This window comes from Leptosomus discolor, chromosome 1 (genome assembly GCF_034619465.1).
Source record: "Leptosomus discolor isolate bLepDis1 chromosome 1, bLepDis1.hap2, whole genome shotgun sequence".
Lineage (NCBI taxonomy): Eukaryota > Metazoa > Chordata > Aves > Leptosomiformes > Leptosomidae > Leptosomus > Leptosomus discolor.
Genome location: NC_141391.1, coordinates 105,802,552 through 105,816,557, shown reverse-complemented (window position 1 = coordinate 105,816,557; position 14,006 = coordinate 105,802,552). Strand labels below are relative to the sequence as shown.

The 14,006-nt window shown below is 39.5% G+C and overlaps 1 protein-coding gene across 1 annotated transcript in view; it reads right to left on the bottom strand.

Annotated features, from left to right (window-relative positions):
• The window catches only part of APP (amyloid beta precursor protein), a 226,775-nt gene that overhangs the window by 92,602 nt on the left and 120,167 nt on the right, over positions 1-14,006 (bottom strand). The window contains exon 6 of the mRNA XM_086462757.1: positions 8,334-8,530. Coding sequence (XP_086318883.1) covers positions 8,334-8,530 — 197 coding nt within the window. The remainder of the gene's footprint in view (positions 1-8,333; positions 8,531-14,006) is intronic.

Sequence of the window (14,006 nt, the reverse complement as noted above, 5' to 3'; positions counted from 1 at the left end):
AAACAGTAATTACTTCATCGCTGAGAAAAATGGTCTACTGTGCAAACAGTTTATGACCCAAATGAAGATTAAACAACAGAGGGGAAAAATGCTCCGGGTTACTGTTTCATGATTATTTAAGGGAAGCATATTGCTGGTCCAGTCTAGGAAACTTCTCACGGCTGTCGTCCCTTTCCCAGAGTCACCGCCACCGTCCACCACCAGCTGTTCTCCACGGAGGGCTCATAGCAGCGCTCCTTCACCTCTGCTTCGGGGTGAGGGTACATTTTTAAATCAGCTTCAATGCCTGGGAAATGGCCCCATTGCTCCTGTTGGTGGGACAGTCAGTGAGCGTGACTGAGTCAGTGTCTCTCCACAACCCCACCACTTGTCCTTCCAGAGAAAAGCCACCATATTTGATCCTCAGCTGTACCATCTCATCTGAGAAGATGGGGAAATGAAGTGCAGAGATGGAAAATCCAACAGGTTTTCTTGCGCTATTAATCCAAACACCATTTCCCCTTCCACTGCTACTGAGTGTAGCAATTAATGCCTATGATGGATGAGCTATAGTATTTTCACAGACATTAGCAGCAGGCAGGCAGCACACCCTGCTAAATGATTCATCAAAAAATTAAAAGCTGTCTTTGCTTCATACATTAATCTTGTTGCTGAAAACTGATTAAAAGATGGGATGCTTTTTGCCACTGTGTAATTCAATTTTACTTGATACCACAAATCATTTGTATCCAGTAAAGCATTAACAGTGAGCCTTGCTTTGTTTAGGGAACCTGCTTACTCTCCCCCCCTCCAAAGATGCATTTTTGCCTTTGTCTTCATGAAACTGGGTAAAACTACAGAGGATAAGCCTTTGCCGCAACCCAGGTTCATAAGTGGTCTACATTCTGTTTTCAGATGCTTACAGTTTTCAAATTATCCTTCTTCAATAGTAAGATTTCTCTCATTTTCTCTGCAATCTAAACCAAAGATTATGCTTGCCAATACCTTCTCTGAAACCTTAGATATGACAAATTATTTTTGAGATAATCAGGAAAGTATAACTCAGCTTTCCTCATTCCAAGCTTCTTGTACTTATTCCAGCCTCTTGGTGCAAAAAGAGTTTTTTCTAACCAAGCAGGCAGATCATGCCCTAAAGGACAATGCTGTGTCAAAGCTTTCTGAGATGCTTTTAAATTAATAGTTGAAATGATACCTTGAAAACTAATCGGTTACACTAAACATCAGCACTGCCTGGGTTATTTTTCTCTTTGGAAAGCAGACTTCAGCACCTTAGAAAATACAGAATCTTCAAGTACGTGGACAGTGATTTATAGTGGCTTTACTTCCATAAACACTTATTTACTAAAATGCTGTAAGCAGAGCTAATTAGAATTTATGTGCAAACATTTTAGATACTTTTGATGATCATTTTTTACAGAGGGAAACATAAAGCATGGTTCTGAATGGCATTTTAAATTTTTTCCTTACCATATAATTTTTTTTTCTGTTCCTTGAAGGACATGAATTTTAAATCAAAGTGAAATTATAATTGCTTTATTTCAAAATCTCAACTCCATGCTTTTTTTTTCCACATGGGACTAACACTTACTCTGCAAACAGCAACATTTTCAACTGAGGAATCTGAAATAAAATTTAAACTGCTAGTGGAAGAAAAAAATAAAGCTATATTTACATACTTCTATCACTGTAAACATCAAGGTTACTCAGTATTCTCTTCAGGATTCAAAGTTATTTACACAGTCATAAGCTCATTTAAATGCTGGCACAGTCAGTCCCAAACCTTAAACCAGAAATTAAATTTAAAGACATTTAAGAAAAAAAAAGACAAACAGGAAGAGTTAGACTACTAACTCTGACCTATCTTGGAAGCTGGGTCCTACGTTTAGTTTACAACTCTGAAAAACCTCTTTCCTTACCTTAATGCTACAGTAGAAAGATACCATCCTGCTGGCTTATAAAATACTGCAAGTTCTTTATAATCTAGCCACGGTAATGGAAAATACATTGTATTGATGACATTTTCTATACTACCAGCCCTTCAAATTTGAAGTTGATGTTGTCAAGTACATACAAATAAATCATACTGGCGGTATGAACCAACTCACTAGCACTGGTATGTGTTGCTTTGTCTACATTATTGACAGTTCAAACTGTGTATTGTAATCACACAGGACCTGAGTAAGTCTTAAACAAGGACTAAACACTTAGCTGCTTAAGCATATGGGATCGCAATCTCATATTTTGCTATTTATGCTTCACTAAAGAATAAAGTAATCAATTAATGCAAGAAAGGCCAAAGGAAAAACCTCTCAAACATATATCAAGAGGTATACGCTCCACTTTATCGTGTACTAGCATACTTAATATTACAACTGGAGTAATTTTGGCTTCCGTGTCTTCAGGAACTGAGAGCTATAGTTTGAGGATATTAATACACATGTCTCCATTTTTTAACTAGCTGAGAAAAATTAGAGAAAAGTAAATGCACTCTGTTTTACTTTTAGTTATATTGCTCATGTTCCAAAAAGGCACAGTATTTTTTTGCTCAATGAACTAAATCAAAAGGGAATATTTAAAGATAATTTCACTGAAACAAAAATTCCTCATTCTGAATGTATGGCTAGAAGAGGCAGCCAAATTTTTGAGTATTTAAAGACAAAAGCTAATTTCAGAAGAGGTTTTTGGAATTAGGAGAAGACAGCTGTGAAGCTGGCATATACATACACTAGGAATAAAGTTGGTGCACAAGCTATACAGTTGCTAAAATACTTCCTACAGAGAAAGTTAAAAGAAAAAAAGCAAAATAATGACTTCTAAATGCAATACTGAAGAACAGCTCTTCTGAAACTGTTAAATACCCTAAAATTGTAATTTCCATCCTGTGCAATTAAGATTGAATTTCTCTCTCTAGTGTTTATTCTTAAACTACTGGAGGGGGATATTTGGAATATGAAAAAAATTTAATTGTATAACTTGGCTGGAATACAAAGCCTTACAATTCTGAAGTGGAACAAACACATGAAAATGTTTTCTATTTACTTGTGCACCACACAACTACATTTTGAACCAAGGTGCCATGTAGTTATTACCAATGGCCAGAATCCATACAAAAAGCCCAGCTTGATTTTAAATGTAGGTCAACAAAATTTCATTAGTTTATGTGTACTTTAGAAAAGGTATCACTTCCACACATCATGATCATGCTAACACGGCAAGACAGTGAATATGAGGATCAGCCCAAAAGTGCATTCCAGTCTTTTCACACAGCAAAACCAAAATATTCAATGAATTATTTCTTCAATATAGTAAAAGGACATTTTCTCTAGGGAAACAGATTCTTGGGGGATTTCTTCTGGCAGGATACATCTCAAATGAAACCACTCACCACCCTCCAAGCCTATGTAAAACAACACAATTACTGTGTTTAGCATTTCCATACTTTTGCCCTTGACTCAAAACAGTAGTAATATATTGCTTTGCCATTGACAAGGTCAGTGGATCATAAAAAAGATTTCTTCCCGTTGTAAAATATCTTGAAGTATCATATTATGGTGGAATAGCTGTGCTTTAAATTATAACGCCTAATTAAAAGCTATCAGTTATTTTAATGCAAATCCATTAGATTAATTTTATCAGCTCTTTTTCATATGTTAGAGTAGATTATCATTCTTAATGATCTCCTAACAAAAAAAACAGTAGAGTTATCACGTGTACTATTCATATAGCAATCTATCCATGTTTTCTTAATATGGAATACAATCACACAACCTCCTACGAGGAAAGGCTGAGAGACCTGGGGCTCTTCAGCCTGGAGAAGAAAAGGCTGAGAGGGGACCTCATCAATGCTTAATAAATACCTAAAGGGCGGGTGTCAGGAGGATGGGGCCAGGCTCTTTTCAGTGGTGCCCAGTGACAGGACAAGGGGCAACGGGCACAAACTGGAGCACAGGAAGTTCCGCCTCAACATGAGGAAAAGCTTCTTTACTCTGGGGGTGACAGAGCACTGGGACAGGCTGCCCAGGGAGGCTGTGGAGTCTCCTTCCCTGGAGATACTTAAAACTCACCTGGATGCAGTTCTGTGCAACCTGCTGTAGGCGAGCCTGCTTTTGCAGGGGACTAGATGATCTCCAAAGGTCCCTTCCAGCCCCTACCATCCCGTGATTCTGTGATTATCACTTTCCAACTAAAGCATACTGCATAGTCTTGAAGCAAAAGGAGAGCAATGAACTACTACTTTAAAAGAAAGGTAGTATCCTTTCAAAGAAGAAAGCAGGGCAAAGCTATGGAGGGTGGAAAAAAGCCAAATTAATCTAGCATATGCTACTAATACTATTTCAAAATTCAAATTTTACAGCTGATAGGTCTATCAATCAAGGTTAACCCCCCCTTACCTTAGAATAGATGGGAGATGTCACTGAATGGATTTAAAATGTTTTAGACATAAAAATCTTCAGCAAAAAACCCCACAACCTTTGCTAGATCAATAGAGCTAAGAGCTACCATACAAACATCAGGCTACTCTTCTCTTCCTAGGAAACCAGCATATGGTCTCTCGCTTACAACTCCAGATTGTAAACACAGTTAAAATGTCATGTCAAGCAGCACTGCTTAAATTCTTTACTAACTGCTTAAAGAAATCCAGCTGTATTAGAGAAAGCAAAACCAATTGCTAAAGGGCAACATTATACGCTAGACGAGGCAGGTCAAGCTTATGCTGCTGAATCCCCCGCATCTGCTGATAGGTATGTGAAAAAGCTGCCAAGTGTTTTCTGCCAGGCTGCCGCACTGACCCTGCTGCTCTCTTTTAAAGGAGATCTGATTGACTGCTATGTTGATGGGAAGCATTAAGCTGAAATTGCTTATTCTTTGTTGTATGCCAAGAGAGACTGATTTTTCTTGTCACCTACTGTGCTGAAGGAGAGAAGACAAGGAATCACAAACAAGTTCACATGACAGGGGAGCAGCGCTCCTGCTTGCTTTGGTCACGTGCTGGAAGAATCACCTGGAGCTTAGATGCCTCAGGAGCAGCTCTGCAACACCCATGATGCTGCGACGATGATGGCAGAAATCAAACTGTTCCCTTGCTTAAATCTTGGCCAGCGGAGTCACCTCCTTTGCTCCACATAGAGACAGAAGTCAAGAGCCACAGTTTTCTTGCAGGGCCTCATAAACAAATCACGCTTTCTTCAGCACAAATTCAGTCGTAACATCTTCCAGTGACCAAAGGTGAAGAACGTCGACCCAACATTAATGCCACTCTTTGGATCCCTGCAACCTTAGACCCACAGTCGGCTGGATTTAAAATCTGAACTCCAGCAAGAGCATATCTGAAAGTTTAAACTGGGTTTGCTGCCCTACTCCATACTAACTGAGAGCAGAGACAGTCCTTCACAAAACTGAAGGAAAGTGAACACTGGCAAGTACTAATTCACATTTCTGAATAAACAATAAAGCTTATAAAATTATGGTTGCTGCAGAAACTGAATGGAGAGACTGTCCTCCTGCCAATGACCTCTCCCATTCTCTAAGCAAGACTAACTTCCTTTTCACTGGAGTAAGTTTGCAAGTACTTCTGCTATTGCTATTTTGATCACAATTCATTAAAATATGCATAGAAATAAAATTGCCTGACAAATTGATTCTACAATAGCCCAAGTGTCTTTAAAGTATAACATTAAATTTATGCTTTTCAATTTTTTATGGTTGACAGCAATCATTCCGTTGATTTGGGGGAGAAAGGGCTCAGTACCAGCCCATAGTTAGATCTTAATTTATGGTTTTAGAACAGTTGCTCTTTGTTGATTTCACATACGAAAAAGCAACTCCTCTCAAATTAGACAAAGCCACTCTCTGTGCTCTTTAATGCTAATGACATAATATTAGTTACAGCTTCATAAAGCATACATAAAACCGGCTGTAAAGAGTCTGTGAAGAGCATCCTAGGATATGTTTTATGAACCGCACTTAGTAACGCTTGGGAAAAGTAGCCTGAGCAGAGCTCATGTCCATCAGAACGAAGCTCTGACACTTAACCCCATCTGGAAAGGCTTTTAAGGTGTCTCCATAGGATGGACCACTTCTTACTATGTACATTGTCTACAAGGTACCTCTGTCTCTTTCATTTGCACTGACAGTGACAAACTTTCCTGTTTGCAACAGCAAGACAACAGCAGATGCTCATCACAGAAGTTCCTATGCTGGATCTGCTGGTCACATCAGGAGGACAGAGGCCCTATAGGAAGCCTTCTCTCCAGTACAGCAATGGAAGTAAAAGCAAGGGCCAAGGCTTTAAGTTATGTGGACACTTCTACATTTACAAATAAGCAAGCATTTTGCATAGTGCAGCTCTGTCAGATACCAGTTACACACACGCAGGGACAGTCTCGACACCCTCTGTGCCCAAGGGCAGATGGAGGTCAAGAAAGCCCAAAGGGCTGTGGCAGAACTGCACTTGTATTGGTAACAGATTGCCCTCACCTCACTTGCACTCACACGTATTTCACTCATAGTCACTCAAGGTGCAAAATTTTAGATTTGGGAAAAATAGGACATAGCATTTCATTATCATCTAGCAAGTGTACACATTTCTAAAGGATTTTTAAAAGGTGGCTTCAATAGTTTGACTCATCTCTTTTGTATTTTACATTCATATTATTACACACTACTTCCCTGAAGGCTAAACATCTTAACCTCTTTGAAATGTCAACCTCAGTAAAGAAACACGTTCTACCTAATTTGTCCTCATTTCCACTCATCCAAAATCCCATTAAAGTCAAGTGTACTGTTGGGTTTTTTTTTCCCCTCTCTCAATATTCATTTACTAGCGAGAACAGGGCGTTTTATCCCCAGGTGGTGAAAGCTCACATATGGAAATACATTTAATTGGTTTAAAGATTTAAACAATCTCCTCCCACCCCCTCCTCACTGAAATGGCTTTCCAATAACTGAGCAAAACACTCAACACAGTTATATAAGACAGAAACGCACAAGACTGCGTTGCCAGCCTTAGAAAGAAACATTTACAAGTGATTTTAGTGAAGCATTAGCACTTTTGATTAGCAAGCTTATCTCCACGCAGACCGAACACAAAAACGCAAATGAAGTAACTGCTTTTTCCAAAGCATCCCCTGGGAACCCTTCTGTCCTCGGCGTGTGTGATGAATTGCAGCCAGCAGCCCTCTGCTCCGTACCTGCTCTGCCAAACACGGGCACCATGGTTCCAGAGAAAAGGATGCTGCCACATGCAAAATGGGGGACTCTGCTGGCACTTCAGTCCCAAGCATCCCCAGAAGAAGGCGACAGGAAAGCACGGGGAGAAGGAAGGAGCCAGGCCAGATGTTTTCTGCCTCGTTTCATGACTGCCCCAATCGCTGCCATTTTCTCCTCTGTCTCTTACACATCCCAGCTCCTTTCTTTTCAACTGTAGCCTTTAATCTCATTTTCTGCCATCATCTCCACCACTTACTGGTAAAGATGGAAGCACTGTAGAAAAATCAGCATCTATCTTACTGATATATACGCTATATCAAATTACACATATTAAAACAGAAATATAAGGATAATTCATCCAAATACGTATTGTAGAAGAAATGTGGCATTAAAAATACTATTTTGCTATTTTGTCCACTGACTTGGGTAAAATTTAAAGCTTAAAATGCAGTTATGTTAATGACTATGAAGTATTGTGAAAAACAAATTTTAGAAGTGAAGTGTTCTTTCTCACGCCATGTTTTCTTTTTTGAGCAATGCATTCCTAATTCCTCCGCCCCCCCCCGCCCCCCCCCCCCCATACAACTCATTAGTTAGGTTCACTTTTCTGCACAGTTATTTCTAAATTCACCTAATTTTACTGAATTAATAGTTCATGGAGAAATACTGGAAAGAGGTATCTAACAGAAACCACACAAAATGACTAATCATTGCTGTTAATATAGGAGACCAAACCAGCTAGAGCTACCTCCTGCTTTGAATTAACACTCTCCATGCTTCTGCAACGCATGCACATGATAACCCACATACATACTTTTCCTGTGTTATTTGCTACATATAGCAGTCAAATTTTATTTAATGTGATTTTAAAATAAAACCAGCCCTTCTGCTTCCATCCACATCATACACAACAACCACACTTCATACACAGACACCTCCAAAGAGTATTTGTAATGGGAACAGGAAAGGGTAGAGGATTCAACAGGCAAATTACAGAAGCCAAAGCATAAAAACGCTGCAACTTAGGATATTTTGCTGTTTGGAACATTTTTTGTCGTAAAGGGCAAACATGCAAAGCATCAGGATCAGTTTTCCAGTCCCAAGCTAAATGCCCATGAATTTACCTCTGACAACCTCTTCCACAGACTCTGTAGTTGTGGTGGTAGTGGTTGCAATACTGGTAGTTCTTTCAGTTGCCTCCTCATACTCTTCCTCTGTCTCTTCTTCAATTTCATCATCATCATCGTCATCAGCATCTTCATCTTCCACAACAGTTAGCTCCTCGTCTTCCTCTGCTTGTTCTTCCACTACCTTATCATCACTAAATGAAGAAAATGATAATGATGTGTCAGCAAGAAAATGATTTCAAGATAACAATAGAGAACATTTTATTGAGAAACTCTATGAAGACAAGAAGTTACCTGTTTCTCCACCCTTCTCCCTCCCCTTTAAAAAAAAAAAAAAAAAAAAGAATCAGGGACTCTGGAACATCCCAGTGACTAAGAAATCAGAAATGCTAAAAACCAAACAAAATAAATCCACATTAGCAATGCAGTGAGAAAACTAGCAAGATGCCAGCCTGGGGTTCCTCCTTTTGCACAGGAATGGAAAAAGAATTCCCATCAGCAATACCATGTTTTGACAGCTGAATAACACTCTAAACATGTTTGCTCCATGCTACTGTTAACAAACCAATTTTTATTTAGAAAGAAGCTCAAATTAGCTTAAAATGCACTGAGTTGATTTGATATGCACATGGAAGCAAGAGAGTTCCTCAAGACTTTCTTAACCAGGAGACATCTTATCCAGAGGCTCGCTGTGGACTACCTTACATACCTTTCACAGGGGACTACCAAGTGTTGAACTGACCTGGAACAGTCTACACTGACCACTGAGGTTTTTGTTCTGTTGTTAAAAGTGTGTGAATGGAAAAGCCACTTCTACAGGAACTGCACACAGAGCTGCCTGGTTTTCTCAAAGGACAGGACAGAGACAGTGAACACACGATGCTGCAACTCGTGCTTAGCTGACTGTTGGTAGTTTTTGTCTTTGAGGCTTTATCTCCAGCACAGCAGGCTCAGCTCAGATCTCTGCACTACCAACACCGCTGTACAGATGAGGCGTAAGGCCCCCATAAAAGACCTGTGGTACTGATGCATATTAGGATGGCAACACACGCATGCCTATGCTCACAAAGAAACCCCAAACTACTGGGCTAAATATTGTTATCCATCAGACTGCTTTATATTCATACAGTTGCCTAAAATCCTCAGGACTTTAATCACTCTTGGACAATAGGATGAAATACTGAAGTTGACTACCAAATGCATTTCGTGGCTTAATGTGTCAAGAATTTTCTGGGATCACTCTTAGTTCTGAAGGATACAGGCAACAGGCCAAAAAATGTATGCTCGGCTACTGTTGCTTTTGAAACGCTTCCTAACTTGGTGCCCAGCTGTGGCAAGGTTTCAGGCTTGTTAATCTGATCTTCTACTTGAAATTTACTACTAACGAATAAATGATCTTTAAATATTCAAACATGCAGTGACTTTCTGTCACCTTCATACACAAGTGGTTTTGCATATTTTTCATAGCATTGCGTATGCTTGAACAGCCTTTTAGAGGAAGTTAACAACTTTTCTCCTTCACCTCATTTTAGAGAATGAACCTGTAATATTTCATTTTCTAAAACGTTGCTTTCAACTTTGAAAGTGAACTTAGCCCAAAAAGGAGGACAGTATGATTTTTCTTAAAAGGCTATTAAGAAGTTAAGAAATATTGATAAAAATCTTGTATGCCACAAGCCTGACTCTACTAGGAGAAAGTTAAGTCTCTCTACAAACAAGAGAATCCCCTGTTCCCTTCTCCCCAAAATATCTAGCCTCCAGAAACACAAGAGAGACTTGAAGTAATAGCAAAGCTTTCCACTGGGGAAAGCCCAGCTAGGTTATACAAATGGATATGGTAAAAACTGCATTGCAGAACAATCTGTATAAGGGATGGCCTGCTTCCATTTACATGGGAGAAAGACTGAAAAAGGGGCACAAAAACCACTGGAGGGTTCTCTTAATTTTTCATGATTTCTAAGAACTGGTTTAGAAATTTCACCATCTCCACTGTACGGTTTTCCCCTGCAAATCTCATTTCAGTATGTCTGAAATTTCCAACCTCGTCTTTAGTAACTCCTTTCTGAACAATGTATTTCTTCTGGTTTTTATTTTTCTTATCAAGTATTTCACCTTTTTACGAGTATGAAATAAACACTACACATACACTGGCAAGTTTCAACTGCAAGAGTGAGGTGGATTTGTCAAGTCCAGTATCTGTTTCTGATCTCCGGGTTAAGGGGCTTCTAGTCTTGGCTAGCTACAGACATCTAAGCTAGGCATGCTGACTATAAGACATCCAGATTTTTATCTAGAGCATCAGACAACATATTCCTTTCAACATTAAAGAAAGCTGCTCTCTGCCTTTCTCTCACCTAAGCTACAAACACAGCATGCTTTAAAAAAAAGTGCAATTATTTTTCCTCTTCCTTTCACATGAATGATCACTCTCAGATATTGGCAAGCTCATAAAGTTAAAAAAGGACAACAAAAACAACCTAAGAAACAAACAAAGGCAAGTCAATTAGTCACATGGAAAGCTACTTCAAAAATAATCCATATGCGTGCATCCAATATCCATCTGTTTTTAGCTACACAAAAGCAATCAACTCAGCTATGTGAGTCCACAGGAGTTTGATGGGAAATTCTCAGCATCAAGGCCAAGTTTGTTTGTTTTTTTTTCCCTTTGCCCTTTTTTTTTTTTTTTTTTTTTTTTTATAGGGGGTGTGATGGTGAAGGGGGCAGGATGAAAGAAGACACTTCCCTGTTTGCACTGGTTGGCTATGCCTGTCGTTACAGTGGGCCCTGGTTTCCTCTCCAGTAACTTACCAGAAGTAAATGGCATCCATTTTATGACTTGCTGCTTGCTGAAGAACTAGGTATCTGACAATGTAAAAAAAGCCAGAAGTGATGGAAGACTGTAACAGTTTATGGGATCAGGATCCTGAAAATACTCTAAAAAGCTTGGACAAAAATGTACTAGAATATTCTTTCTACTATTTTGATCACTCCTAGAAAAATCATATTTCTGCTAGCAATGTATTATGCAAGGCTAAATCACAAGGGTAGTATTTTGCAGGATTATATTTTACTGCAAGTTTCAAGAGAAAGGAACAATGAGGATAGAAGTGGTTTTGCCTTAGATTTAGATACATAAATGGAAGTGAAAGCCTTACTATATACTTACAGAATTAAGATACCTTAAACTGGGCTTTAGAAGGTCATTTCCCTATTTAACAAGTTTTAAAAACTCTCATTGTACAGAAGTGTGAAGCTATACTCAGGTTCTAAAGAAGTACTCCAGGCTTTCTCTAAAAGTAATTATTTTCCCAGCTATTTTGTTTTTATTCATACAAAGATGTGTCAGTCTCTTCCCCTATTTGTACTGTCTTCCAAAGAGAAGGGGACAGGGAGACGAAGTGCTTTACACTTTCTTAACACGTTTCTTCTTGAATGAAGCCAAATACCAGAAACTAACTGGACTGGCATTATTCTGATGGTTTAATCATGCTCAGCTATACCACACAGTATAACAGGCCAAACAGCACGGCTACACAACAGCCAGGGATGTATCCTAGCAAGGCCTAACAGTAACAACAGCAACAGTTTCACATGAGATATCAAGGCTACCCACTAAGCCACGCACTCCTGAGAGTCAATCACGGTAACCATGCTCAGCGCTGCAAACAGAAGATGACCACATCTTCTCAAGAGGCCGTAGTTATGACAGATGTGAGAAAATCAACCTTGCCAAGTCCCTTGCCAGCGTTCCTCAGGGGTCAGGGGCCAAGGGGAAGGAGGGGGTCTCCCGGTATTTGTCAGTGATCAGGGGACTTGAAGCCTCATGCTTGAAGATGCAGGTTTAATACAAATGATGCTACATCTTGATGTGCTTCTGTTGCAAACAAAGACAGCGGGTGGACCTCATCTATTTTTAGTATTACCAAAGGTACTAAGTCTTGTAAGAAACATGAAAAAATATGCTTGGTTTTGTTTCCTTGGATTTAACGACTGTTACTATCCTGGCTGTTCTTCAATGTGAGAGATACGATAGAGAACAACAGAGAAGGGAATGAACTTACACTCCAGCAAAACCCTCCCTGTTGCACAGCCTGCAGAGCTGTCATGCTAAATGCTCTGGTACCATTCATTCCTCAATTAGCACCACCACAGTGCTGTTTCCCAGACAGCGCGTCTAACTTCTGCACACCTTTCACCTCAGCAATCAGTTTAAACCCACTGTTTTCAAACAAACGTTTACTAACAAACGAATGTGCATGCTGATATTTTTCTCAGAAGTCTTGAGGTTTTATTTAATATACGTAGCAGGTGTGCTTACTTCCTGGTATTATCATTATTACATTCTACCTTCTTCGGTAAACAAGTATGACTCAGTCTTGTTTCTCCTGGAACCACGTCACCTTGACAGCTTTTTCTGTGTATTCCCTCGATACCATCCCAGCCAGGGTTTTATTAGCACCACAGACTGCAGTGTCTCATTTACAAGAAATCGCTGACATTTCGCCTTAGCTTAGTGGTGCTGGTGACAGGATTTTTCGAAGGCTGCTCAAAGAAATTACTTGATACACTGACAAGTTCACAGATTTGTAAAGCCATATTATCATCATCTGAATGTAACAGTTCAGCAGTAAACAACAGAGGCAAACTGTTAGCCTTGAAGGCAGCCATGAAAATACTTGCAAATCTCCCCCCCAACATTAGTATTTCTCAGTCTCCTGTCAGTGGAAACTTTTGGCAAGGAGGGCTGTCACTTTGCTTTCATGGTGGACACAGAGGTCATTGAGGCTTTGAATCTTCTGCTTCAGCTTCCTCACACATGGACTATTAAAATCCATGCACACTATCATGGAAACGATGCTTCCCTTGATCATCCAAATAGCACACTGGGTGATTAATACAAATAATCTCCATTCCTGTGCGTGGTGAAATGTGGTATTTGAAGTTTGGTGGCTTCAGCTCTGTTTCTGATGCCACAGACACGCTGGGGTTCCAGGCAGGCTTAAGAGGCAATTGCTTCCATTGACTCCAACAGAAACATACAAACCACTCCAGTGGGCTTATTTCTGTTTTTAAAACACATACCACCGTACAGCTCCTGCTAGTATGCACCTAAGCACATGGTTACAAGCCATATTTAAACCATGGATCTGTAATGTATATCTAATAACTTCCTTTTCTCAACCCATCACTGCAATAAGAGCTGGCACCATTATATTATCTATTCACTTCACCCAGAAGTATGGATCATCCTGTTACTTTGTGAAGATAAAACTGAAGGAAAGGTGAAGGAAAATGAAAGAAAGCTAACTATGCTGCCTCTGTTGTTCAAGAAATAAGAAAATGTTAGTAAATGGAAGTTTGCTTTCTGTATTCCAAAAACCTGCCACAGGGACAGAGACAGAACACAGATGACAAGAACGGTGAGTTTTCTTTCTAACAGTGTTTCAGAACTCATGGGGCTGCAGCATAAGCTACATTTTAAGAAGAGGTTTCTGTCTGCAACTATTAACGCCAGACAAAAAAGTGGCAAAGCTTTCAATTTAGGGTAACAAACAGACTAATTACTGGTATTGGGAAGTGGCTCACGTTTTTCTGCAATAAACACTTATCCATTTGGATGTATTTAAACCATGGTTTTGCCAAGTAACTTGAACAAAAATGTATACTCCA